This window comes from Alnus glutinosa, chromosome 6 (genome assembly GCF_958979055.1).
Source record: "Alnus glutinosa chromosome 6, dhAlnGlut1.1, whole genome shotgun sequence".
Taxonomy (NCBI): domain Eukaryota; kingdom Viridiplantae; phylum Streptophyta; class Magnoliopsida; order Fagales; family Betulaceae; genus Alnus; species Alnus glutinosa.
The window spans coordinates 29,963,241-29,987,101 of record NC_084891.1 but is presented as its reverse complement, the minus strand read 5'-3'; the positions used below and the strand labels follow the sequence as shown (position 1 = coordinate 29,987,101).

General features: G+C 38.8%; 3 protein-coding genes and 1 pseudogene across 3 annotated transcripts; 3 read left to right on the top strand and 1 right to left on the bottom strand.

Annotated features, from left to right (window-relative positions):
- Positions 1-218: 218 nt before the first annotated feature.
- LOC133872117 (small nucleolar RNA Z247) lies at positions 219-279 on the top strand (annotated as a pseudogene).
- A 4,694-nt stretch (positions 280-4,973) lies between these two features.
- LOC133871185 (probable inorganic phosphate transporter 1-9) lies at positions 4,974-7,928 on the top strand. Its single transcript, XM_062308577.1, has 2 exons — positions 4,974-5,773; positions 6,861-7,928. Exons 1-2 carry the CDS (start codon positions 5,037-5,039, stop codon positions 7,780-7,782), a joined length of 1,659 nt encoding a protein of 552 aa, XP_062164561.1. The 5' UTR covers positions 4,974-5,036; the 3' UTR covers positions 7,783-7,928.
- A 6,594-nt stretch (positions 7,929-14,522) lies between these two features.
- On the top strand, positions 14,523-16,502 carry LOC133871172 (probable inorganic phosphate transporter 1-8). The gene is made up of 2 exons (XM_062308555.1): positions 14,523-15,274; positions 15,396-16,502. Exons 1-2 carry the CDS (start codon positions 14,577-14,579, stop codon positions 16,297-16,299), a joined length of 1,602 nt encoding a protein of 533 aa, XP_062164539.1. The 5' UTR covers positions 14,523-14,576; the 3' UTR covers positions 16,300-16,502.
- Positions 16,503-16,590: 88 nt separating this feature from the next.
- On the bottom strand, positions 16,591-19,728 carry LOC133871173 (cysteine protease XCP2-like). Its single transcript, XM_062308557.1, has 4 exons — positions 19,214-19,728; positions 18,263-18,494; positions 17,439-17,579; positions 16,591-17,029 (listed from the first exon to the last, which is right to left on the bottom strand). Exons 1-4 carry the CDS (start codon positions 19,684-19,686, stop codon positions 16,814-16,816), a joined length of 1,062 nt encoding a protein of 353 aa, XP_062164541.1. The 5' UTR covers positions 19,687-19,728; the 3' UTR covers positions 16,591-16,813.
- Between the last annotated feature and the right edge of the window lie 4,133 nt (positions 19,729-23,861).

The following is a 23,861-nucleotide window of genomic DNA, read 5'->3' as shown; positions in this document are numbered from 1 at the left end:
ATATTACTCTTTCTGAGAATGTTTTATCCACCATATATGGTCTACAGACCTCTCATCAAGTCTGGAAATTTCTTGCCACCAAGTTTGCATCTCCGTCTCGTACCAGAATTGCACAGCTTCGTCGCCAATTGCAAACTCTCCAACAAGGCTCCAAATCGTGCGCTGAATATGTGAACTTTGCCAAACTCTTGGCACACCAACTTTCTACGGTTGGCAAAGCTATTGATGATGACGAACTGATCACCTACATCCTTGGTGGTCTGAATCCGTCCTTCAATCCGTTTGTGGTCTCCCTCTCACTTGCTACCCGAGACTCCTCCCTCACAGTTGAAGACTTCAACACTGAACTCCAATCCATTGAGCAACTCATTGAGAATCAACAACAATCCATTGGTACAGATACATCAGTTGCACTGCTTTCCCACAAGCCTTCATCTCATTCATTTCCCAGGAAGCCTCGACCTCCTCCACGCACCAATACTGCCCACCGCTTTCCTGCATCAGTTCAGACTCCTCCACGGGCCCCTGCCCCACGTCAATTCTCCCCCAGAAATCCCGCACATCAGCAATCCTCTTCCCCTCTCAGGTATTCTCCCTGCCAAATATGTGGTAAGACGAGTCACCGTGCACTAGATTGTTTTCACCGGATGGACTACGCCTTCCAAGGACGCCACCCTCCTGCTCAACTTGCTGCCATGGTCGCTCAAAATTCAGTGCAACCCGAGGACTCCACCTGGTATGCAGACAGTGGTGCTAACCATCACTTGACTCCTGCACTGGATAATCTCCATCTCCATGAACCTTACACCGGTTCTGACACCATTGCGGTTGGCAATGGCTCAGGTTTGCAAATCACCAATACTGGTTCCTTAACCTTAACTACTGATAATGCCAAGTTACATATGTCTCGTGTTTTTCATTGTCCACAAGCTCTAGCAAATCTCTTATCTATAAATCAATTCTGTAAAGAGAATCAATGCTTTTTTATTCTAACTGACACTCACTTCTTTATTAAGGACAAGCTGACGGGCCTAACCCTCCTGGAGGGAAAGAGTGAAGGAGGACTATATCCGATCAACACATCCAGGATGGTTGTTCCCAAAACCCGGCTGCTCAGTGCCCTCCTTGGTGTCAAGACCTCTGTCGATGTGTGGCATTCTCGCCTTGGCCACCCCTCCTCCTCCATCGTTCGTGATCTTTTGAATAAACACCACTTACCCTTCACTGGGTCTCTATCCAATAAAGAAGTGTGTGAACCTTGTCAATTAGCTAAAAGTAAACAACTCCCTTTTCCCCCTTCCACCCGTGTATCCACTGCCCCCTTACAGTTGATACACACTGATGTATGGTGTTCTCCAATTGTCTCTTTGAGTGGATTTCGATACTATGTTTTATTTATTGATGATTTTTCTAGATACTCTTGGTTATATCCTTTGTCTCTCAAATCTGATGTTTATAATGCTTTCCAGAAATTTAAGTCTTTAGTTGAAAATCAATTTTCTTCTCGCATTAAACAATTGCAGTCCGATGGTGGTGGTGAGTTCCTGTCTAAGCAATTCACCTCCTTTTTAGAAACTCATGGTATTTTTCATCGCATTAGCTGCCCCTACACGGCTCAACAAAACGGTCTAGCCGAACGAAAGCATCGCCATGTTGTAGAAATGGGGCTATCCTTGTTAGCCCATTCTGGCCTCCCTCCAACATATTGGGTAGAATCTTTTCTTACTGCTGTGTTTTTGATAAACAGGTTGCCTACCTCTTTGCTGCAGAATTGTTCTCCTTACTTTATGTTATTTCAACAAACTCCTGATTATTCCTTGCTTAGGTCTTTTGGTTGCTTATGTTTTCCTTTTTTACGTCCTTATGCCTCTCACAAGTTAAAGTTTCGCAGCAAAAGGTGCATCTTCTTGGGCTACGGCATGCACTACAAGGGCTATCGATGTTTAGATCCTCTCTCCAACAAGGTGTTCATCACTCGCCACGTTGTCTTTGATGAATCCACCTTCCCTGCCAAACTCACCACTTCCACCATCCCTGCTGCCCCCTCCCCTGCACCCGATCCTATCCTCATTCCCACTGCTGCTATCCCGCCTGTGCTTCAAGCCAGCCTCCCCTCCTCACCTCTCCCTCCAGATCCCTCCTTCCCAATGGACCTTCCTGCTTCCCCTCCCACCCCAGCCAGCCTTCTCTCTTCCCCTGCTTCCCCTGCCTCCCTCCCTTCCCCTGTTTCCCCTGCCTCCCTCCCTTCCCCGACTGTCCCTGCCTCTCCTTCCTCCACCTTCTCGGCTGCCCCTCCAGACCCTTTACTCCCTGCCTTATCCTCTCCTTCCCCTCCCCCTGCTACTCACACTATGATCACTCGCTCCCGTACTGGTTCTTCACGACCTAAGGACTTCTCGAACTACCAATTATTTTACTCCACCCGCCATCCACTTCGAGCTCTCTCCACTATGGTCACCCCCCTTGAGCCCACCTGCTACACCCAAGCTGCTGCATCCCCTGACTGGAGGGCTGCTATGGGCCTTGAGTTTGATGCACTACTTGCCAACGGTACCTGGACTCTTTGTCCGCGCCCTCGGCATCACAACGTCGTTCGCAACAAATGGGTTTACAAGGTTAAACGCAAGCAAGATGGCACTGTCGAGCGGTTCAAAGCCCGCCTGGTTGCCAAGGGCTTCGACCAACGCAGTGGCATCGATTTTACAGAAACCTTCAGCCCCGTCATCAAGTCCACTACAATCCGTGTGGTCCTTGCCATTGCAGTTCACTTCAACTGGAGCATTCGTCAACTGGATGTCTCGAACGCCTTTCTCCACGGCCACCTCACCGAGGACGTGTTCATGGAGCAGCCTCGCGGCTTTGTTGATCCCACTCACCCTCATCATGTTTGCCGATTGCACAAGGCCATCTACGGCCTCAAACAGGCCCCAAGGGCTTGGTTCACCCGCCTCTCTCAAGCTCTCCTTGAGCTCGGTTTTCATTCCTCTGCTGTTGACACCTCTCTCTTTATTTACTATCATTCTAATGTCACTCTTTATCTTTTGGTGTATGTAGATGATATCTTAATCACAGGGACTGACTCCACTGCATTGCATTCCATCATTGCACAACTCCAATCCGTTTTTGCTATGAAGGATCTTGGAGAGCTTGGTTTCTTCCTTGGCATGCAAGCACATCGCGATTCTCGTGGCCTTCATCTTCGGCAATCCAAGTACATCATTGATCTCCTCCATAAATCTTCGATGGCTGGTGCCAAACCATATGCTGCTCCAACTGTTTCAGGCTCCAAACTCTCAGCTGCTGCCGGTGAACCTCTTTCCGATCCGGATGCTGCCACCTACCGCCAGGTCGTGGGCGCCCTGCAATACAGCACTATCACAAGGCCGGACATCGCCTACTCCGTCAACCAATTATGCCAGTTCATGCATTCTCCCACCTCCGCCCACTGGATTGCTGCGAAACGAGTGCTGCGCTACCTTAAAGGCAGTGTTGATCACGGTCTCTTCTTCCAAAAAGGCTCCCTTACCCTTGAAGCCTACTGCGACTCCGATTGGGCGGGCGACCCTGACGATCGCCGCTCAACCACTGGCTTTGGTGTCTTCCTTGGACCCTGTCTCGTTTCTTGGTGCGCCAAGAAACAACCTGTCGTCGCTCGCTCCAGCACCGAGGCCGAGTATCGCGCCCTCGCCACTGTCACCACTGAAATTTACTGGCTCCGGATGCTTCTCAAGGATCTCCGCCTCTCTCTCCCAGTCCCACCATCCATCTGGTGTGACAACATTGGCGCTCTAGCTCTCGCCTCCAACCCCGTCTATCATGCCCGTACCAAGCACATAGAAGTCGACTACCATTTTGTCCGTGAAAAAGTCGTCAACAAGGATGTTCTTGTCAAGTTTGTTTCTACTCACGATCAGCTCGCAGATGTCTTCACCAAAGGCTTGACGTCCACCCGCTTTCGCTTCCTCCGATCCAAGCTCAAGGTTGTCTCCGTACCCCCTTCAGCTTGCGGGGGGCTGTTAGACCATACTCCATCAATCTCTCCAGACAAACTTCCACCAATCACTCAAGGAGACACACCATCACAATATCAGGAACCAAGATAGGAAAGTCTCAGCAATCGCATAAGGAAACTATCAACCAGAATCAAAGTCACCGCAGTCATACAGACCAGGATGGCAACACACCTCATACAAGGCAACCCCCCAACGTTCACCTCCTGTATAGGACAGATTCCTTACATGCACACACCCAACGTTCACATTCTGTAAATGGACAGCACATTGAGTGCTTGCTCCTATCACTCCTATTGTGTATAAATACTGTAAAGCTATTACTATGAAAGACAACTAGCATTTCCGCATTACAATACAATATCTTACAATCCGGCCATCTCGATCGGCAAGATAACTTTGGCATTTATTTTTTATTATTATGAGAAATAATAATAATAATAAAAAAACAAGTATTACCCAACATGTCCTAAATAGTTTTGGAAGTAAAGTCCAACCCATAAATTACAAGAGAGAAATTAACACCCAAAACGACCGAACGGAACTAGGATAAGATCCTCTTTAATTATTCCCTTAATTCGCACGACACATGATCATGACATCTTGCAATATATGTTGAATCCGATCCGAATATTCATGGAATCATGGGACACAAATAGTCAATAGTCCGCTCATCGTTACCATCAACGAAATTACCTGCAGGCATCGTCTGATCGTTCCATGCATGTACAAAGGGCGCCAGGCTCCAAGAACATCACTATTCAGTCTTTAATTTTCGCGTGTGGATTAAATTCTTCATTTGGAAATTGGAAGGAAGGGCATGAATCATTGGAATTGGCAGCTTACAATAGTACAAAACTACAACACGTATACAGACTCAAAAGTCCAACACCACACGCGTAACGACACAGTTTATAAAAGAGGAGGGTCAAGCATTTCAGCCTCTCCCCCTAGTATGGAAAGTATAGTCAAAAGCTAAATAAAAGGAAGAGAGATATCTCTAAGCCCTTGGAAAATTTTCCAAGAATGGCGTTGAAAGTTCTTTCAGCCCTTGACACCGCAACAACTCAGTTATACCACTTCAAGGCCATCGTCATAGCCGGCATGGGCCTCTTCACCGATGCCTACGACCTCTTTTGTATCTCTCCGATCATGACACTCATCGGACGTGTGTACTATGAAAAGGTTGATAAGGATGACTCGAAGTACAAGGTTCCACTTGCCGTCACTTCAACTATGCTGGCAATGGCTCTTTTGGGCACCACCATCGGTCAACTTGTGTCCGGTTGGCTTGGCGACCGACTCGGAAGGCGTCACGTGTACGGGACTGCATTGATGATCATGGTGCTCAGCTCCATAGGATGTGGGTTTTCGATATGTAGGACGAGAAACTGTGTTCTGGTGAGTCTTGGGCTGTTCAGGTTCTTATTAGGCCTGGGAATTGGTGGAGACTATCCCTTGTCGGCTACTATCATGTCGGAGTTCGCTAACAAGAGGACACGTGGAGCACTCCTAGCCGCGGTTTTCAGCATGCAGGGCTTTGGGATTTTGGCTGCTTCCATGGTCACAATGGTGGTGTCCAAGATATTTGAGGTGTCCAAGATATTTGAGGCTACATCGGACCTATCGACAAAGGATCCGACGCAGGTGTCGACAAAGGATCCGACGCAGGTTGATATTGCATGGAGATTGATATTGATGCTGGGGGCAATTCCAGCTGCGTTAACTTTTTATTGGCGTATGATGATGCCCGAAACTGCAAGGTAAATACTTTTTTTTTTTTACATATATTTTTTAAAAAGTTGATATAAAATTTCACGTAAGAATCATATATATCTTAAACACATTAATTTAATAAATTATATTAATAAAGGAAAACTTGTGGGTGAAGGAATACCAACGTAAAATCAACGCAATTTGTTTATGCCTTTGATTTTTCTGAGTTGTTCAGTACAAAACGTCTGTCGGACGTTGAGTTTGAAGAAAAGGATACTAGTAAATGGAAACTGTACGAAGACGCGTGGCTTGGCCTGCTTATAAATGGGACCTGATGCAATAAAAACAAAACAAAAAAGAATTAAAAATAAAAAAATAAAAAAAAAGTCTTTCTTGACATTTATTATGTGTCAGAAAATTTATTATGGGGGCAGAAAGTAGGTATTAACATTTATTATGCGTTAAGAAGTAGATATTAAATATCAAGAAATCATTCTTAACATTTAATTCCCCACCTATATTTTTAAAGCTTTTGTAGTCAAGAAAGTTTGTTTACTGGCACATAATTTATATGACAGACACATAAGTTATGTGTCATTAAAATTGGTTTATGGCACATGTTGGCCCCGTTTGAAACTCTCTTTCTCCTTCATTTCTCTTTTTTTCACTTCTCTCAAAAAACATCAACTTCAAAACATTCTTAACTTTTTTCACTTTTTATATCACATAAACATTTTTTTATTACTTTTTAAATAAAAAAACTCACTGCAATACATGGAAAAATTCTAGCACTTCCCTTTTTTTTTTCTTTTCTTTTTTTCTTTTTTTTTTTTTTTTTTTTTTGATTTTTTCATATAAATTATTTCAACTTTATATCACATCAATCTTATTTTCTAATTATTAAAAAAAAAATTCCTAAGAAAAGGAGAGGGGCGAGGGATTTTCAAACTGGTCAATATATATGCAGGAAATTAAATTTGGTAAACACTTTTGACATGGACATTTTGTTTGAACGGAAATAAAAAAGGATTGATTTGAAACGAAGGTTAAAGGAGATTTCAATTTTTATAATTTTATTTTTTTTAATAAATGGAAAAATGTGGGAGAAATCTTTTGCATTCTGTTTTTCTCCAGATATACAGCTTTGGTGGAGCAAAATGTGGTCCAAGCGGCTAAGGACATGGAGAAAGTGTTGGAAATTTCAATGAGTCAGATTGCGGAAGATTATCCACTGCCACCAAGAGAACCACCCTATCCCCTCTTCTCCAGGCAGTTCTTTCGTCACCATGGTCGTGATTTGTTTGCTTGTTCCTGCTCATGGTTTCTTGTCGACATTGTCTTTTACAGCATCAATCTCTTCCAACCTCAGATATACGGAAATCCACTGGATACACACAAAAATGCCTATCGAAATGCTTTTGAACTAGCAAAAATCCAAGCAATTATCACAGCCTGTTCCACAATTCCAGGCTACTGGTTCACCGTCTATTTCATTGATCGTGTTGGTAGAGTCAGAATCCAAACAATAGGTTTTATATTGATGGCAGCGGTTTCTTTGGCAATTGGGATACCCTATATGCTGCATTGGCAAGATCATCACACAGGTGTAGGTTTCAAGGTCCTCTATGGCCTTATCTTTTTCTTCTCAAATTTCGGACCAAACACCACCACCTTTATAGTGCCCGCTGAGCTTTTTCCAGCAAGATTTAGATCAACATGTCATGGCATTTCTGGGGCTGCTGGGAAGGTGGGGGCAATTATTGGTTCTGTTGGATTTTCCTTGGCTTTACATACTAATAAAAAGAAGAATAGTGATCCCAACCCAATTGGAATGACTGTCACATGGGTAATACTTTCCGGAGTTTGTGTTATGGGAGCGGTGGTGACATTTCTTTTCACGCCTGAAACTATGGGGAGATCATTAGAGGAGAATGAGAATGAGAATGATAATGAACCCAGAGAGCTGCGTTTGCGCAGCAGACTTACAGGTTCTACTAGCGTGCGGTCACTACTCGATCCGTCTCCCAGCCATGAAGCTAGCGCTGCTGTGGCCTAGAGACCCATGCATTTTTCTGTCTCTAATATTTACGTATGTGTGTGTTTCATGTGATCACAAGCATCATGCTTAATTAGACTATTATTATAAATAAATTGTATGTCATATGTAATATTATTTCAGAAAAATATAATCTTTTCAACACATTTGCGATGTTGTCATTAGTTCTTTTTTTTTTTTTTTTTTTTTGTAACCTCGATGTTGTCATTAGTTTTTACAATATCTGTTCTGTTCCTTTTACTTCTTCATCATTTTGGTCCCCAAGAATTCTAGCTTCATAATGATGTAATCCGAACCCTTTGATGACCCATATCCAACGGCCCATACCCACCTCAAGGATGCCCTACATACCCTACAAAGGAACGGCCTTGCTTGTTTTTTGACAGGCCCAATATAATGGGCTTGGGCGCAAGCTGTCTGAGGCCTACACGACTATTGGCTTTCTTTTTACATTTTTCTTCTCACAAGTGCCTTATTTCATGGAGTAATGTTACGGACTATTATTTTCTCGTTTGAAAGTTGATTAGGCTTTCAAAATTATGATTATATTGAAATCTAATAATGATACATCTTAAATTTAATGATGATTTTAAAAATTTTAATAACTTTAGAAAGATAAAAAGATGGTCAATAACATTACTTTATTTTGTGAGATCAAATTGATCTCATTTTGACTGAAATGGAAAGAGGTAATTTCATAATTAAAATATTATTTTGTTGTATCTAGGTTTCTAGTAGTATATATGATGTTACGTGTCATTTAAAATTTTTAAAGGATATGACAAGATATAGTAACATTCATACCATTAGATATGTAGAATATAATATTGACCACAAAATAAACTCATTTTCATTACACTTCAAGTGAAGAGGATCCCATTTCTCCTCCATAAGAATAGTCTTCTTCCTCATAAATTCCACCATTGGTGATAATGAAAGCAAACACATAATCGTTGTAAGCCTTTCTTTCTTTCTTTTTTTTTTCAATTACATAATCGTTGTAAGTTGTAACCTCTATTGCCATGCTTTTTCAATACCATTAATGGAGTCCAAGGAAATTTTATGAAGAAAAAAAATAAAATTTCTCATGTGTTACTAAAAAAGCATGTACTTCTTACATATTAAGGAATACATGACAATATTATAGATTAGATTAAAAAAAAATTCCTTAAACTTAGTTTAATTGGAAAGAAACTTATATAGAGATTCCCAACAATTTTACTGCGCGCCCAGATTGCTAACAATCCAGTTTACAACTGTAAGAGAGCTCTTATGATCGACTCGGACAGATAAACTTCATAATAGTTCTCTCATATTTTCTTCTTGAATTACTAACTAACGATATGAATCTAAACAGCAAATTGGTGAAAATCGGGATTTGATCATAAAATCTATCCTTTTTATAATTATTTATTGAGATGACTCAGCTCCAACCTGTCTAAATATATAGCTCTAATGCTTTAATAATATTATTCGATCTAAATCTTTGACGAAAATCACCTGATATTTAATTCGTTAATAAAATATAAATCATTAATCGATTCACTACTTAAATATTAATTCGCCACGAATGGGCCCAAAAAGTGATTTTTTTTTTTTTTTTAATTGGATGGTGGTTCTTAATAAGGAGCTGCTATATATGTCTATGATTGAATTCCATTAATTTTGTATTTGCTTCCTCAGAGCTCTCAATAAGGGGACTCATCTCCGTCCCTCTATGTCTAGTAGGGCGGTTGTTGTGAGGGGTTGAGCTACAGCAGGTTGGTGGTGCAATACTACTAGCATTGCTAGAGAGCCTTGGAATTTTATTTATTTCTCCACGGTGCAACCAGCTGCTAGCTAGCCGGGTGTTGTGCTGTGGGAGCTCTACTTAAAAACCCCAAAACAAATTATCATCCTTTAGGTCCAGAGTAATGCTGTTTTTCACATTTATTTTATACTTATGGAAGTATATATATATGTTTTGAGGCATGAGTTTAGCCTAAATGAGAATGAGAATGAGAATAAGAATATATTTGGCATAAATATTCTAACAGTTGTTACTTGATAGAATCAACTCTGTTGCTGTAGCTATACCACAAACCAACTCTTTTTTTAATTCGTTTACCGAATTGTAGCCTGGCCTGCACGGGATTTACCTGTGTACTCGTTCAATTCAGAATTTATTTGATCAACTAATGAAACGGCTACAATTTTTAGACAGCCAATGATTCTTGCAGAATGAGTTCAAATTCCTAACAATTAGTTTACAATTGTGAAAGAATCCTGGATAACTAACCGATCCAACAGGTTTCAAATCTTTCCGAAAAAGTGGCCTCGATCACAAGGGCCCTTTGACTGCTCGAATTGGAATAAAGCAACTGCACTGTACTGTGGTGTGAATCTACAGGCCAATCAATGGTCTAAAGGAGATATGCTCGTGGTAATACGACACTCAGACCAAAACAATTCTCAAAGTCTGATGAAGCATTTAACTCGATCTTCGCTGACCTTTATAATTTGGTCATTTGCTTATAAATATATACTTTAGTTTAGGGTAAAAATTCAATTTTACTTATCAATTTCGTGGATCATATTGATTGAGATATGAGTATATAAGTTTGTACAAGTCATTTTAATTCAATTTATTTAATTAAATGTGTCAAATCTTTAGATATTTATCCATTAATTTCATATTAAATTTGTGATAAATTCACACATCCTATAAAAATTGATAGCTTAGTTTAACATTCTTTAATTAGTATCAAGACTAAAACAACTGTATTCTAAAAGCCAAACCCCATTAAAAAAAACCAAGAAAACAGCCCACATCTGTACACGTAATGCAATTGTATATATATTAAAGAGTAATGATTCATTGCCACCTTTTTATACAACTTTTTGCCACATTGCCTATGTGACAAGGTGGTCTCCTACTACTTTTTGAATTTTAAAAATAAAATAAGGTGAGGGACCACCTTGCTACCTAAGTAAGGTGGTGAAGTATAAAAATGTGGCAATGAATCATTATTCTATATTAAAGGGCATCGTACCTTCTTCGCTCCCTTGGCACCAAACAACGATTTTAGGTTTTATTTAATACACGTAATGTAAGATTCACGATCCGCATATTCTTATGGTCTGTTTAGGTCGAATGTTATTCAATATTTGAACCGAGTTTTTATTTGAAAACCCGAAACCTGCAACCAAGTTGAATAAAACCCGACAGTTGTTTGAACATAGTTTGAATGTAGTTTGAATTTCGAGGTGAAACGATAAAAGCGTGAATTTTATTCTTTCTATGCTGGCAGTTAACAAAGGTTGACTTTTGAGTTTTGTAGCATTAAATGCTACTCTAAAACCGATTGTTCAGTGATGAGATGGCTATGCTAGAGTTTTCAGACGTAGGCCTAAGGCAAGACTAACGTGTATGTCGATATATGCTATCTGTTTTTTTGATCTTGTGGCGACCGTTGGAGTAAATCACGATGTACAATGGTTGAATCTCGTCCGTCGGTTGCATTCGTACATATCTGTGTGCACACACCCAACCACTCCCACATTGTAACGTCTGCTTCTTCTTTTTTGGAATAGTAAATTCAAGAAAAGTAAAATTAATAAAAAGGTAAACTAAAAAAAATTAATTTTTTTTTTTAAAGAAAAATAGGAAAATGGGGTGGCTCGCAGGCCACTGCGGCCCCTAGGGGTGGCCGTGCGCCACCCCCTGACCCCCCCCGCCCCCCCCCCCCCCCGCGCCGAAAGCCACCCCAAATGGATTTCGGGGTGGCCTTAGGGGTGGCTTTCGGGCCACCCATGGGGTCGAGGGTGGCCGCGAGGCTACCCATAGTGGCCGGAGGTGGCCGCACGCCACCCCCTGAGCCCTAGGGGTGGCTTTCGGGCCACCCCAAATGGATTTCAGGCTACCCCTGGGGTGGTCGTGCGGCTACCCCCAGTGGCCTGGGGGTGGCTTTCGGACTATCCCAAATGGATTTCGGGGTGGCCGGCAACCCCAAAACACTATATATATATTTTTTCAAAAATAAAAATAAAATTTTAGTTTTTTTAATTTTTAATTTTTTTTATTATTAGTTTTATTATTTTTTAACAGAAAAGTGACACGTGGCAGGGGTAATATGGAAATATTTTGTCAAATGGGAGCTTTTTCAAAGGTTTTGATAGTTTGCGGGGCTAAAATGATATTTTTTCCAAGATTAATTTTTACTATACCAATCATTATGCACAACTTTTCATACAATTAAATCATTTCTTGCTATTAAAAAATATACTTTTTCAATCTCAAAAAATTAACACTTATTTTCATAACATCAATCATTATACACAACTTTTCATACAATCCAATCATTTCCAATCACTTTCTATTATAAAATACTTTCTTCCAATTTCAAAAATTTAAAACCCTAACACATATTCAAAAAGAATATGAATATATTTGTTAGTAATTTAATTGGCTACATTCTGTATAAACAAAAACACTTTATATAATGGTTGCGAATTAACAGGATGGTCGGTTTTCATTTCAGAATCTTCATGTATTCAGACAGTTTTCAAATCAAAGCATGTGACTGATCACAAGCTTCTAGAAGATGTCCATGAAGAGTTCTTGCAAAATCCAAAGCCAAATCAACCGGTTCCTGCGCAACCGTCCGGATGAGCCTTTGAAGGGGTCCGGACGCCCCTCAGTGTTCAGTAACTTTACGTTGAAGATGTCTGGACGACAGAGCAACACCATCCGGACACTAGGTCAATCAGTATTCTACAAGGACACTAGGACACTAGGTCAATCAGTAATGTTACATCCACCTAGGCAAAATAGACTAAGACAATTACAAAATACAGCTGCTCAAAAAACCTAGACTACAGAAAGATGCCTCTACAACACCATAAAACCCTACTTGATCTAGGAGAGGGCACACAAACTAAGCTATAAAATAGCTTTGAGTACCAGGTTTTGATATTAAAAAAACAACCCAGCAACTGCATTCAATAGCAACCATACATTAACAAAGACAAAAAACTACAAATGCACTAGCGGACCATTTTTCCCACTTCCCCTTTTTTACTCAACTGTTTGCAACCTCCAGTAGGTCCGAAAACTGAGCCAATCCTCGCCCGAAACCTCCGGCCTCACCTGAAAAGAGCGCCCAAATTTTCGGTATAGATCCGAAATTAGCGAAACCGAACTTGCGCCCCTGCTACGAGAAAACCGGAGAAGCAAAGTTGCCCAATACCAAACCCCTCCGCGCCCTAAACCGCCGTTCCAGTAGAAAACCGCCGCTGCTGCTGCAATCAACCACAAAACATTTGAATGATAACATACCACGCGTGGCCAGCCCGACCAGCAGTGCCGTCTCAAAGACTCCTGTATGAATTCGGCTCCCGCGTGGCGTTCCAACCCAGCATTGCCACTTCACAAACACCGATCCAAAGGCCAAAACCCCCGGCAACACGAATCAAACCGGAGACCCAAGGAAGAGAAACAAAAACTTGGAAACTGGAGAAAATCGTCTGCTGTTACCCCCCACAAATCGAAAGAAAAAACCACATCTCCATCCCAGAAGAATGAGAAAACACCACCCCTTCACCTCTAAGGTACCAGCAAAGCCCAAAGAGAGAAATAAATTTATTTATAGACAAAAACTACTACAAACCACTAAGGAGAAGGGAAGCGTTAGTAACACGCTCAAAAAGGGGTTTTAGCCTTCACAGGAAAAAAATCGCCAGAGCCCCTTTTTCTTTTTTCTTTTTTTTTTTTTAAATGACGATTTTGTGAGTCCACTCCAGCTATTACTAATAATTGAAGCTATCTATTAATTACGAAAGTGGCGCTGTGAGAATTGAATAAACCGGTTGAATTGGTAAATAATAATTGAGAAATGGAGAAAATCTAAAATGAAACCTTTTTAAAAACATATACGTACTAATTAACCAACGAAACTTTTAATGTCCCTTCTTCGCTTCCCTGCTTTGGATAATGTATATATAACTTGAAATTTAAGGGCTCGTTTGTTTGTGTGTGTGATTTTTGTTGTAGTATATTTTACTATTTTTAATTTATTATATTTAAAATTATGATTACTGAAAAAAATTTGTTTTTTGAAATTATGTTTAGATCGTTTAAAGAACTTGAGATAAAATTAGAAAAAATTAAATAAAATTTGAATAGAATTTTAATTCAAAAAAATAACCCTAACATGTTTATGAAAAATAATTAAAAAAAAAAAAAAAAACAAGTATTATCCAACATGCCCTAAATAGTTTTGGAAGTAAAGTCAAGTCCAACCCATAAATTACAAGAGAGAAATTAACACCCAAAACGACCGAACGGAACTAGGATAAGATCCTCTTTAATTATTCCCTTAATTCTCACTACACATGATCATGACATCTTGCAATATATGTTGAATCCGATCCGAATATTCATGGAATCATGGGACACAAATAGTCAATAGTCGGGTCCTCGTTGCCATCAACGAAATTACCTGCGCAGGTATCGTCTGATCGTTCCATGTACAAAGGATTTGAGGTCACGCCAGGCTCCAAGAACATCAATTTCAAGATTAAATTCTTCTTTTGGAAATTGGAAAGAAGGGCATTAATCATTGGAATTTGGCACCTTACTAAACTACAACGCGTATACAGATCAGTCAAAAGTCCAACACCACGTGTAACGACACAGTTTATGAAAGAGGAGGTCAAGCATTTCAGCCTCTCACTCTAGTATGGAAAGTTTAGTTAAAAGCTAATTAAATAAAAGGAAAAGAGATATTTCTAAGCCCTTGGAAAATTTTCCAAGAATGGCGTTGAAAGTTCTTTCAGCCCTTGACACTGCAAAAACTCAGTTATACCACTTCAAGGCCATTGTCATAGCCGGCATGGGCCTCTTCACCGATGCCTACGACCTCTTCTGTATTCCTCTGATCATGAGACTCATCGGACGTGTGTACTATGAAAAGGAGCTCGTGTCCCAAAAGTACAAGGTCCCACCCGTTGTCATTTCAACTATGCTGGTTATCGCTCTTTTGGGCACCGCCATCGGTCAACTTGTGTTCGGTTGGCTTGGCGACCGACTCGGAAGGCGCCGTGTGTACGGAATCGCATTGATGATCATGGTGCTCAGTCCCATAGGATGTGGGTTTTCGATATGTAGGACGAGGAACTGTGTTCTGGTAAGTCTCGGACTATTCAGATTCTTGTTGGGAGTGGGGATTGGTGGGGACTACCCCTTGTCGGCTACGATCATGTCAGAGTTCGCCAACAAGAGGACACGTGGAGCATTCATAGCCGCGGTTTTCTCGATGCAGGGCTTTGGGATGCTGGCTGCTTCCGCGGTCACGATGGTAGTGTGCAAGATATTTGAGCGTGCATCGCCCAAATTGTCAAAGGATCCAACGCCCAAGGAGGTTGATATCGCATGGAGATTGATACTGATGATGGCTTCTGTTCCTGCCGGATTAACACTTTATTGGCGTATGATGATGCCCGAAACTGCCAGGTACGTACATAGTTACATTTTATTTAATTACGTGTTAATTTCAATTTGGTGTTTTTCAATCAATGGATATATATTTGGTAATCTCTTTAATTAATTTAAGTAATGTTTTTATCGATCCCAGATATACAGCTTTGGTGGAGCAAAATTTCCTCCAAGCGGCAAAGGACATGGAGAAAGTGTTGGAAGTATCATTGGTTGAGATTGCGGAAGAGAACCCGCCGTCACCAAGTCCACCACCCTATCCCCTCCTATCGAAGCAATTCTTTCGTCGTCATGGCCTTGATTTGTTCTCTTGCTCCTGCTCATGGTTTCTTCTCGACACTGTCTTTTACAGCAGCAACCTCTTCCAGTCTCGGATATATGCACAATATCTGTCGAATCAAACAAAATTGAATGCCTATCATGAGGCTTTTGAAGTTGCAAAACTCCAAGCAATTATCACAGCCTGTTCCGCAATTCCAGGCTACTGGTTCACCGTCTATTTCATTGATCGTGTTGGTAGAGTCAGAATCCAAACAATGGGTTTTTTCTTCATGGCAGTGGTTTATTTGGCAATTGGGATACCCTATTCCAAGCTTTGGGAAGATAGCAAAAATGTGGGTTTCATGGTCCTCTATGGCCTCACCTTTTTCTTCTCAAATTTCGGACCAAATACTACCACCTTTATAGTCCCCGCCGAGCTTTTCCCGGCGAGATTTAGATCAACATGTCATGGCATTGCTGGGGCTGCTGGGAAGGCCGGGGCAATTATTGGGTCAGTTGGATTTCTGTTGGCTTCACATGATGAAAAGGAGAAGGGTTATCCCAAAGCAATTGGAATGACTGCCTCATTGATAATTCTTGCCGGAGTTTGCCTCATGGGAATGCTGGTGACATTGTTTTGCACGCGTGAAACGATGGGGAGATCATTGGAGGAGAATGAGAATGACGATGAACCTAATTTTCAGCCCCGTCTGTGGAGATTTCTTAAGGGTAAGGTGAGTGTGGTGTCAGCTTCTCCGAATGAAGAAGCTGCCGTGGCCTAGCTAGCTAGACAGAGCAATCTTAATTTCCCTAATTACGTGCGTTTTTTGTCAAAATTAAACCATGTTTAGGACTTTTTAGCTACCTTAATTCTGTCATGCTGGATTGAATTAATGTGTGCGCCGATAGTGATTAGAGTACAGTCGGTCATATATATGTAATAATTAATGGAATCCCTCGCAGTAGAAAATTCTTAATTTGTACATTTGGTACATATATAGTGGTCACTCAATTGTACTTTTAACGTCTTTTTATGAATATGCAACAAGAGATTATCAAGATCCTTGTGGGAATTGGTAATAAAATTTAAATTATATGATTTATCACGTCGAATTTTTGTATCACGTACGTAACAGTTATACAGTGATTGAGAAAGAAGATTAGTTTACATAGAGTACGGTTAAACATAGAATTAATAAAGGCGTTTTATTATTCTACAATATTATATATATATATATATATATATATATATATATATATAGAACCAATTAAGTCCTTGGTTATCCCTTCGATCTTCTATATCTTTTTAGTAGGATAAGAAGCCATTTTGTTGATTCCACATAGCCCTTCAGGCTTCCCAGTGTTTCTCTTCATCCTTATATAACCTTTCTCTCCCCATTTTGGTCCCCAAGAGTTCTTCACAATGATGTAATCCACACCCTTTGATGACCCATATCCAACCGCAGTCACACCGTGATCTAGCTCTGTTCCACAACGGCCATCGAAGATCCCCTACAAGTCCAAAATCTCTTATATTAGAGCTTAATATGTACAAGCATGGGTGGAATAAGAATTTAAGATGATGGAGACGAAACTAAAAAATGAAGATTTTTAGGATAAAAAATTAATTTTGGGTCTCGAACTCATTAAAACATAAAATTTAAGAGAGTTTTTAATAATTTTGAGGGGACAGAAGCTCAGGGCAGTTTCACCCCCTGCATATATCTAATCATTGTACGTAAGTATTAATATATAGCTGGAAGGGGCGGAACCATGTTTAAAATTTAAAAAACTTTCTTAAACTATGTAGTTTTTATAATTTTAACCCCTTAAAATTTAAATTTTCCTCCCCCAAAAAGGGGTTTGATATATAATTTTTTCCCATTTCAGAATTTTTTGTTATAGTTGGCAGAAAGCTTACGCCACTGTAGAATTGGAAGCCTCTGCCAGAAGCGTCAATAGCCACACTCAGGGGTTGGTTTGCAAGTGCCTTCAACAGGCTTTCTTCGTTGTTCACGGGAACGTCATGGTAGCCACTGATGGTCACTACTTCCGATACATCCTGGAGAGATAGATTTGTAGAATTTTAAAATAAATTTCGATTTTGGTAAAACAAATAAATAATAATAATAATAAAAAAGATAAAATTAATTGGAGGTCATGTTAGAATACTTGCCATGCATGTTCGAAAAAATAGGAACGAAATGAAATTATAAAATCATCTAATTTAGTACACTAATTGATGTGCAATTTATATAATAATTAAGCACATATATATTTACATGTGCATCAAAATATGAATTAAATCAATAATAAGATATCACACAAATCTAATCTTAACAAACTTAATGTGCTGAGTAAACCCTTTTTTGCTATAGATTTTTGGTGACAAACAACCAATTTTACCGATCCGAGGTTTCAGATGGATTAGGATTGCCTGTAATTTGCAAATCATTCGAACAGCTCCACAAAGAGGGCAAGTAAGGAACTCACTTGTCTCGGACAGGTGAGCCTCAAATTTTAGGCTGCCCGTGGCAGCTCGGCCTCTCACGTGCCTTCTCTGTAAGGGCTGCTTAAGCAAATTGCAGGCGATTCATATCCGTATTTGATTGCTTTTATTTTTCTTACCCACTTTGACTGAAATAAACGGACAGTCTTTTTGTATCACAGGCCCAATATACAAGTTTTGAAAATGGGCCTCTGCGCAAACAGTCATAGGTCCAAGATTTAGGGTTTTGTACACACCTTTTTCATCTCACAAGTGCCTTCTTCCATGAGATAAGGGTAGTCCTCTTCCTTGTGAATTCCACCATTAGCGACAATGTAAGCAAACGCATAATCCATGAGACCCCCATTACAGCCATTGTTGTAGGTTTTGTCGCAATCAATCAGCTCTTGCTCGGACAGAGAAGTCAAATTTCCTGTAACCAGTTTGTTTATGCCCTCTACTGCGGCTACGGTCGAGAAGGCCCAGCAGCTACCTGCATTTTCACCAAATATTTGTCAAGTCTACCGCATTAATAATGATATACGACAAGAAAATTAAGATTCCGACTCACCAAATGGGCCACCAAGCCTACGGTCAGTTTTTTTATCTTTAAAAAGCAATCCAAGGATATACGATTAAGATTCCTTGCTATTTCAATTGCAAGTAATTTATGTAGCACCTCACAAAGAAGATACTACAAGGCCTATTGTCTGGAATATCTGGGATGACGGGTTTACTTGTTTAGAATAGGTAGTATCAAATTTGAGAGAGCCTCTATAGGACCATTTGTTCGAAACCTGCTCGAGCATGTGAGTCCTCTCACATTTGTTAAACGCATTATTAGCAATTTCGGGCTCTAAATTGCTAGGGATATCTAACTAGGCATATTGTGATTTTAAGGCTTAAGTGCAATTTTGAACCGGGATAGTTATTTGATAATGATCTAAAGCACGTGCACCAAAATTAGGTTTAATCCTTTTCTTTTCTTTTTATTTCTTTTTTTAATTTGTAAAAAGCTGTGATATATGTTGACATATAAAAAGATTAAAAAAAATATATTTTTAATTTGTATCAATGATTTTGAATTAAAATTAACTATATACTAAATGCATAATATAAACAATACTGCGCATAGAAGTGATAGAACATTAAACACTAAAGTAGTTGATGTGTGAGAGGGAGGGAAGAAGAACTAGTTTAGAAGATACTTGCCACACGAGCCTTGGTTCTTGACGGGAGTGACAGCCCCTTTCTTCCTCCAATCCACAGACTTTGGCAAATCCACGACATCTTCGTAAGTAAATTCTTTGGGAGACTGACTCTTCTTAGGCAGCTGATCATGATCAGCCTTCAGTCCCAGATACATCTGTTTGAACTCTTCGTGGCTCAAATCTGCAAACTCATTTAATCCAAGCCAGTAGTTACTAACCTTTTTGTTTGTCTCATCGATGTGTTTCAGATTATCCTTAAAAATCTCAAATCTATGCAACTTTTCCTCCATACTCTCGTAGCTTTTGTTGTGTTTTGACATCCACGATTCAAACAGCTCAATCAGCTTACCCATGGACGTCAAATCGTCCGGCGAATACCCCACGATGGAGAAATCGCGAGCAAATGCCGAACAGGCAAATAGGCATACGGAGCAGGCGAGGAGGATCTTAGAATATGAGGAAAGAACCATTTTCGTAATTGGGGTTTAGTAAGGAGAAGAACAATTAATGAAGGGATGGAGATTAAGGGGAAGCTGGGGGTCGTTTTTTATATGGGATTATGTTTCCTATATGTTGCTTCCAAGTAAAGTTGATGGGATCTTCAACTGATCAATAAATACCGAGTCTTTAAGCTTAATTAATTGGTTCTTTAGCTGGCTTTGAATCCAAGTATACATGATCGATCAAATGCCTTAACAATCGGTAGATGATCGAGGATTGAGGAATTATATGGTGCTAATGCTATAGTACTGCATACACAAAAGAATTTTCAATGAATCTGCCATCTCAAAAACATCACAAGGGCAAACGCATTTACTCTCCATTTTACTTTTAACATGGATACAAGTATTGACGGAGTATGATCGATCACGTTGCCATGTCTTAGCATGATGTACATTATAGCATATATATAACACAATAATATATGGACAGTAAAATAGTTAAGATTAAATGAATAAATAATGTATTAATTATGTTCATTGGGTAAGGAAAAAAAAATTAGTCATTACCGCTAGAAAAGTTAAAAAAATCCGTTAATGTGCCACATCAACCCCTATCATTTGAACTCAAGCTTCGTACTATATATATACCACAATGTTGTGCTGATGGCACAGCTTTGTGATTGTGTGCAGCTGCAGCCAGTAACACGCTAAAAAATTTGAAATACTGTACCTTTTGTCAAAATTTGTGTAAGCTGACCAAGTAATGACAAATATCTATTTTGTGAACTTTAAGAGTAATGTTAAGGACCATCTTTTTATCCTCTCAAAGTTTATGAGACTTTTCAAATCCCCATGAAATTTAGGATGGATCACTATTGAATTTTGACTTAGTAGTCACATAAACTTTTAGAGATAAAAATAAGATTCATAGCATTATCCAAACTTTATTTTTCTGCAACAAGAAGCTTGAAGCTATACACAAAAACAAGGAGGAATTTTAGGATTATTCTTGAATAACTTGGAGATAATATGTTATGACATTAGAAGTTACTTATTTTTGTAAGTCTTTTGTTTCCATTAGAATTAGGATTGAATGTTGGAGAAATTAAAAAAAAAAAATGTTAACTATGAATTGTAAGTGTCTATTTAAAGATACAAAATAACCAAGAAGCTAATTTATCAATCGTTTATGGTTATTTATTGAGAGATTTATAATTTTTCGAACTAACTTAAAATAAGGAAGTCAAGAATTCTTCAAATTATCCTACAAAAAATATAGTTCTTTTGTTAATTTTGCATCTCACATTGCTTAGGTCTGCGCATAGCATTATTTTAGTTTTTTTTTTGTTTAATAATGTATTTTGAAGTGAGATAAAAGTTATAATTAATTGTTTTTACATTTGAAAGGATTTTGTATTTCGATTATACTGGATTCAGAGTTTCAATCTCCTGCAAATCGTTTAGAGATGTTGGTCTGTTGACCAAAAAGCCTTTGCTATAATATTCATAAATTTTTTTTTAAAAAAAAAAAGAAAGAAAAAAGCCTTGCTAGCTATAATAATTCCCCGTGATACGTTATTTTCCCGGTCGGCTCTCATTAGTTATCATTTTTGTTTGGAGATGACTCAGATGAGCATGTACGAACTATGGGTAGACAGACTATTACAGGAGATAGCCGTACGTGGACCAAAAGTTAGGTGACTTCAATTTTATTTAGCAGCATTCTTTGGTCTATGAACAATCCTACTGTACTAAATAATTCAATTAACCTATGATCTTTGAATGGTCTTCTTCTACACCTAGCTAGCCAGCCATTTATTGTGACTTCCCCTACCATCATATTAATGCAAACGAGCATATATACAAGAGGAATCAGGGGCCACTATTCCCCTCAGTTTTTAAATTATTGCTTTGCTTGAGCCGGAACCAAAAACTTATGGGGCCAAGAATCTTCAGATTTGGTCTGGAGAAAAAAATAAAAATTGGAATGAATACTTTTTATAAACACAAACTAGTTTATATAGAATATAATACTATTTAGTAAATTAGTATACTATTTAAATAAATGGCTAATGAATGCTTCAATGTAATATTATTGTTTGACGAGCTTTGTTGACAAAATACATCAAATATTAAATGATTGATTATTTAAGGAATGAATCCTATTGCCTTTGTACTCCCGAATTGAAAGCTGTATGAATTTTACTGTAGGATTCCCCGAATTGAAAGCACGCCCATGATAAGATAGGCCCTGTGATTCCAATTTCAGTAAATTCGAACAGTTAATAATTTTTTTTTTTTTTAAAAAAAAAAAAACTGAAAAAAAAATGATAAATAAGAAAAACGACAAAAGAAAGCAGCCGTAGGCGTGGTACCAACCTATTACGGGGTCTCGTAATAGATCCCAAGCAGCCTGCAGCAGTGTTGGGTACGAGTTGTCTTGTCTCTCTCACCGAAAAGAACACCACCACTCTCACGTGTGCATATAAAAGCTTCATCATATTTATTTCGGTAACATCGAAGAAGACACGGAGGCCTGATTATTCAGAGAAATTATACATATCTTAACATTTTTTTTTTCCTAAAATGATAAAATTTATGAGATTGTGACACATTATGTTAAAATTAAATTTTGAAAAAAAATATTTAAATGTCTAGCATTTCTTGATTATCCAATAAAACCGGCCGTGCCCATGACATCTTTTATCTTTATGGATGGAGATATATAAATGTTTAAGTACATTTTGATCTATTTAACTATATATTTAGACACATAAATTTTATATAGACTCTGTCATAATTATGGTCTAAATTACTAGTAATTTGTATAATAATTTAAGCGAAATCTCAATTTCATATTTGATTCATCTTTTACATGTTGATGTTTAAATTGCTAATTATTTAAACAATCTTATAAAACGAAGAGTTGCAAGTAAAGTTGATAATTTTTTACATAATTGTCGTATCTGATACGAACATGACACAAAATTACAGGATTATGATTTATACTAAACGGGTTGACTCGTTTGCCGACACGAGTCGGGTTAACATGACCCGTTAACTTGACCGTGCCGTATTCGGGTTGCGGGTGTCAAGCCAATTAATAATCGTATCAAGTTTAAATTGACATAATCGAATTGACAAGTCAAACGGGTTCACCCGAACCCAATCTAACAACCCTAGTTGCAGGACACTTATTTCGAGCAATTCCAACATGCTTAAAGCAGAGTTTGAATAGATACATCCCGTAACCTTCTACAATATCGAACCGTTTAAATTTCTAGCAATTTTGGTAAGTGAATGCACCAAATTTTGAGGTCCGTCACAATCTTTGTTAGATAATTAGAATCATAGATGATGTAGGCTGAGAGTAGGGCCCTGAGGCAAATTCGGAGTAATAATTGGGCACGTACGGAGGCAGAAAGTGGTGGGCTTCGTAATTAGGGGCAGCTCCCTTGGATTCTCAGAAATCCAGAAAGGAGAGCGCTCCTCCATGAATGATTGAATTCCATTTCGTATTTTTGCTGAATCCTCAGAAAGAATAGCTCTCTCGATAAAGGGACTCATCTACGTGACGTGTCCCTCTATGTATGGTAGGGCGGTTTGTGAGGGGCGGGGCTGAGAGCAGGTCGGTGGTGCCAGGTCCGTCCCTGACCCTCTTTTATTTATTACCACCTAATCTTACTCACCTGCTCCCTCATGCCTCTTTCTTTCCTCCAATACCACTTGCATTGCCGGAGCCCTCCAATTTTGTTTCATCCTATACACTTTTTTTTTCAAACTGTCAATTTACTATTATTTAGCCTTTTTGTCTGTCACGATTGTTATGTTGAATGAAAAATTAAATTTAACTAAAATATTTTAAAAATATCTTGATTTTGACAATTGAAAAACTAAAATTACCCTATTTATTTATTAATTAGTAAAAAAATATAAAGATAATTTTAGTTTTTTAATGATCAAAATATTGGTATTTTTGAAATGTTTTGGTCAAATTTAATTTCTCATCTAATATAACAATAAAGATAGACAGAAAAGACTAAATTGCAATAAATTAATAATTTAAAAAGTCAAAACATGACAAATATTAGTTGACAATGGTTTATACCCATGTCTTGAACGGGAATAAATTATATAAATGGTAATTCTTTATACGAAACCAAAGTCGACAGAAAGGTAATGGTCCGGATTAATTAATTTCA